We start from the raw sequence: 2804 nt of genomic DNA on the forward strand, positions 1-2804 counted from the left end.
AAAGGGAACCAGGCCAATTCTGTGGCTGGGGAAAATAACGGAGAGGGAACACAGCAGAAGGTGTGGTGGGAGGCATGGTGGTAGGAGATCAGATGAGTGAGGATGGAGGGCACACAGCAGATGTGGTGAGAAGCATGGTGGTAGAGATCAGATGAGTGAGGACAGAGGGAACACAGCAGATGTGGTGAGAAGCATGGTGGTAGAGATCAGATGAGTGAGGACGGAGGGCACACAGCAGATGTGGTGAGAGGCATGGTAGTAGAGATAAGATGAGTGAGGACTGAGGGCCTATAGTGACGCCTTGGCTTCCCCAGAATAAGTCATAGGGAGTTCTGAGCAGAGAAACAATGGTCTGACTTATGTTTATTTGTGTTTTGCCTTATTTTTTGAGATATAGTCTTATTCTTTTAGCTCAGGCTAGCCCCTAACTTACAATCCTCTTGCCTTAACTTTCCAAGTCCTGGGATCAAAGGCATATTATACCTTTTGCCCAAATCTGACTTATGTTTTTAAAAAGATTCCTCTTGGGTTGAGTGTCATGGCACATGCCAGCACTCTGAAGGTGGAGGCAGGTGGATCTTTGGGAGTTCAAGGCCAATCTAGTTTATATAACGAGTTCCAGACCAGCCAGGGCTACATAGTGAGACCCTGCTTCAAAAACAGATAAATAAAAAAGAAAGAAAAAGATTCTTCTGCTGTAGCAGAAGACATGGTGGGGAAAGGAACTGCTGCTGTTGCTCAATGGCTTGCTTGGGAAGAGTAACTCCAAATTTCTTTGGCCACGAAGTCCTTTTCCCCATTGGAATTTCATATAGACAAACACCTGTAGCTGACTAAATTGTAGTTGTCATGTGATTAGAATGGAGGGAATGTGAAACCCAGAGTCACCCTACCTCAAACTTCCCCATTGCTACAAGTGGATTCTGAGACACAGCTCTGGGCTACCCAGAACAGAGTGAAGCCCACCAGGCCAGAGGGAAAGGGTGGTCAAAGGGTGAGGTGGGGGTGGGCTAGGAGAAGATCAGAAGACTTGGAACGCCTGCCTGGTAGATTGGAGAGGGGCTTTTGAGTGATTGGCTGGGCAGTCAGTGAACAGTGGGGCGGGGCCTTGGGCTCTGCTGTGGGAGGAGCCTCACATTCCCTTTCCTTGGACACAGGGCACATGTGTTCAAAGAAGAGTCTGGTGCCAGGCCAGATGCTACCAAGGTGCTCGTCATCATTACAGATGGGGAGGCAAGTGACACCGGCAACATCGATGCAGCCCAAGGCATAACCCGCTATATCATCGGGGTATGGTTCCCAGACCCGTGTGGTCTCACCTTTTCTTCTGAGGCCTAAGCTCCCCCCTCACCGTGCTAAGGTCTTCTGACTGATAGAAAACTGGTCAGAGATTTTGGGGTGCTGCAGCTCTTCCCTCCCTGCCCCACAGATTGGCAAGCATTTTGCGACCGTACAAAAGCAGGAGACGCTCCACATATTTGCCTCAAAACCTGTAGAGGAATTTGTCAAGATTCTGGACACATTTGAGAAGCTGAAAGATCTATTTACTGACCTGCAGAGGAAGATTTATGCTATTGAGGGTAAGTCCCAGACCCTGGCAGCTGGTGGGGTGGGGTGGGGGTCTGGATAGAAGGCTCACCCCTCCTTCACTGATTGTAGGCTTCACATTACAGAAGATAGGCAACAGGGCAGGAGCTAGGTCTGAGGAGTGCCCACAGGCACTCTTTCCTGACCTAGAATACAAAGAGGTTTTGGACAAAGTCAGCAGACAGAGGACTGATAAGGGAGGGGGACATTTCCCTAGGCAGCCAAGTGTGCTTGTAGGAGTCAGGATCCATAGGGAAGTCCCCTGTGTCCCGACATAGCCTCGGTGCCCAACTCTGTGGGAGATACATTCTGGTGCACAGAGTGGCACTAGGTAGACGGGGTCAAGGACCCTTACTGCCTCTCACCTGCAATGTGACCTCAGACAGACCTCTGAGGTCTGTCACTTTACTCTTTTCTGTTAAATGAGAACAATAAGGACCTGTCATGGTGGTACGTCTTTAGTCCCAGCACTCAGGAAACAGAGGCAGGAGAATCTCTGTGAGTTCAAGATCAGCCTGATTTACAGAGTGAGTTCAGAACAGACAGGACATCATAGAGAGACCCTGTCACCCCCAGGAAAAGATAAAAGACAATACCAGCTATTCATGGATGTAAAGCTTAGCTGCTGTGTTAGTCTCTGTGGCCTTTGTAACAAAGCACCAAAGACTGGTTGTCTTAAAATAACCTTGTCTTAGATATTTCTGTTGCCAAGATATAACCCCATGGTCAAGGCTGCTTCCAGGTTGAAGGTTTATTTGGTCTTTGGTTACAGAGGGCAGAATCTATCACTTCCCTCAGCTGTAGAACTCTTGAAAAATACATACTATTTTATTTAATCTTTGAGAAGATTATACACATGTAAAATTCTTTTTTTTTTTTTTTTGGTTTTTCGAGACAGGGTTTCTTTGTATAGCCCTGGCTGTTCTGGAACTCACTCTGTAGACCAGGCTGGCCTTGAACTCAGAAATCTGCCTGCCTCTGCCTCCCAAGTGCTGGGAGTAAAGGCGTGTACCACCACTGCCTGGCATAAAATTCTATTTTATTTTAGCTCTGGCTGTCCTAGAACTCACTTTGTAGACCAGGCTGACCTCAAACTCACAGAGATCTGTCTGCCTCTGCCTCCCAAGTAGTTGGAGTAAAGGTGTGCGATACCACTCAGACTCAGTCTATAGTGTGTTTTAATCATTTCCCCACTCTCGCCCTCTAGCTCCCTCCAG

The 2804-nt window shown here is 47.9% G+C and overlaps 1 protein-coding gene across 4 annotated transcripts in view; it reads left to right on the top strand.

Moving 5' to 3' along the window:
• The window catches only part of Itgal (integrin subunit alpha L), a 40903-nt gene that overhangs the window by 7863 nt on the left and 30236 nt on the right, over positions 1–2804 (top strand). For all 4 annotated transcript variants that reach the window (XM_031388388.1, XM_031388389.1, XM_031388390.1 and 1 more), the window contains exons 8-9: positions 1158–1290; positions 1430–1580. In XM_031388388.1, coding sequence (XP_031244248.1) covers positions 1158–1290; positions 1430–1580 — 284 coding nt within the window. The remainder of the gene's footprint in view (positions 1–1157; positions 1291–1429; positions 1581–2804) is intronic.

This window comes from Mastomys coucha, unplaced genomic scaffold (genome assembly GCF_008632895.1).
Source record: "Mastomys coucha isolate ucsf_1 unplaced genomic scaffold, UCSF_Mcou_1 pScaffold21, whole genome shotgun sequence".
Lineage (NCBI taxonomy): Eukaryota > Metazoa > Chordata > Mammalia > Rodentia > Muridae > Mastomys > Mastomys coucha.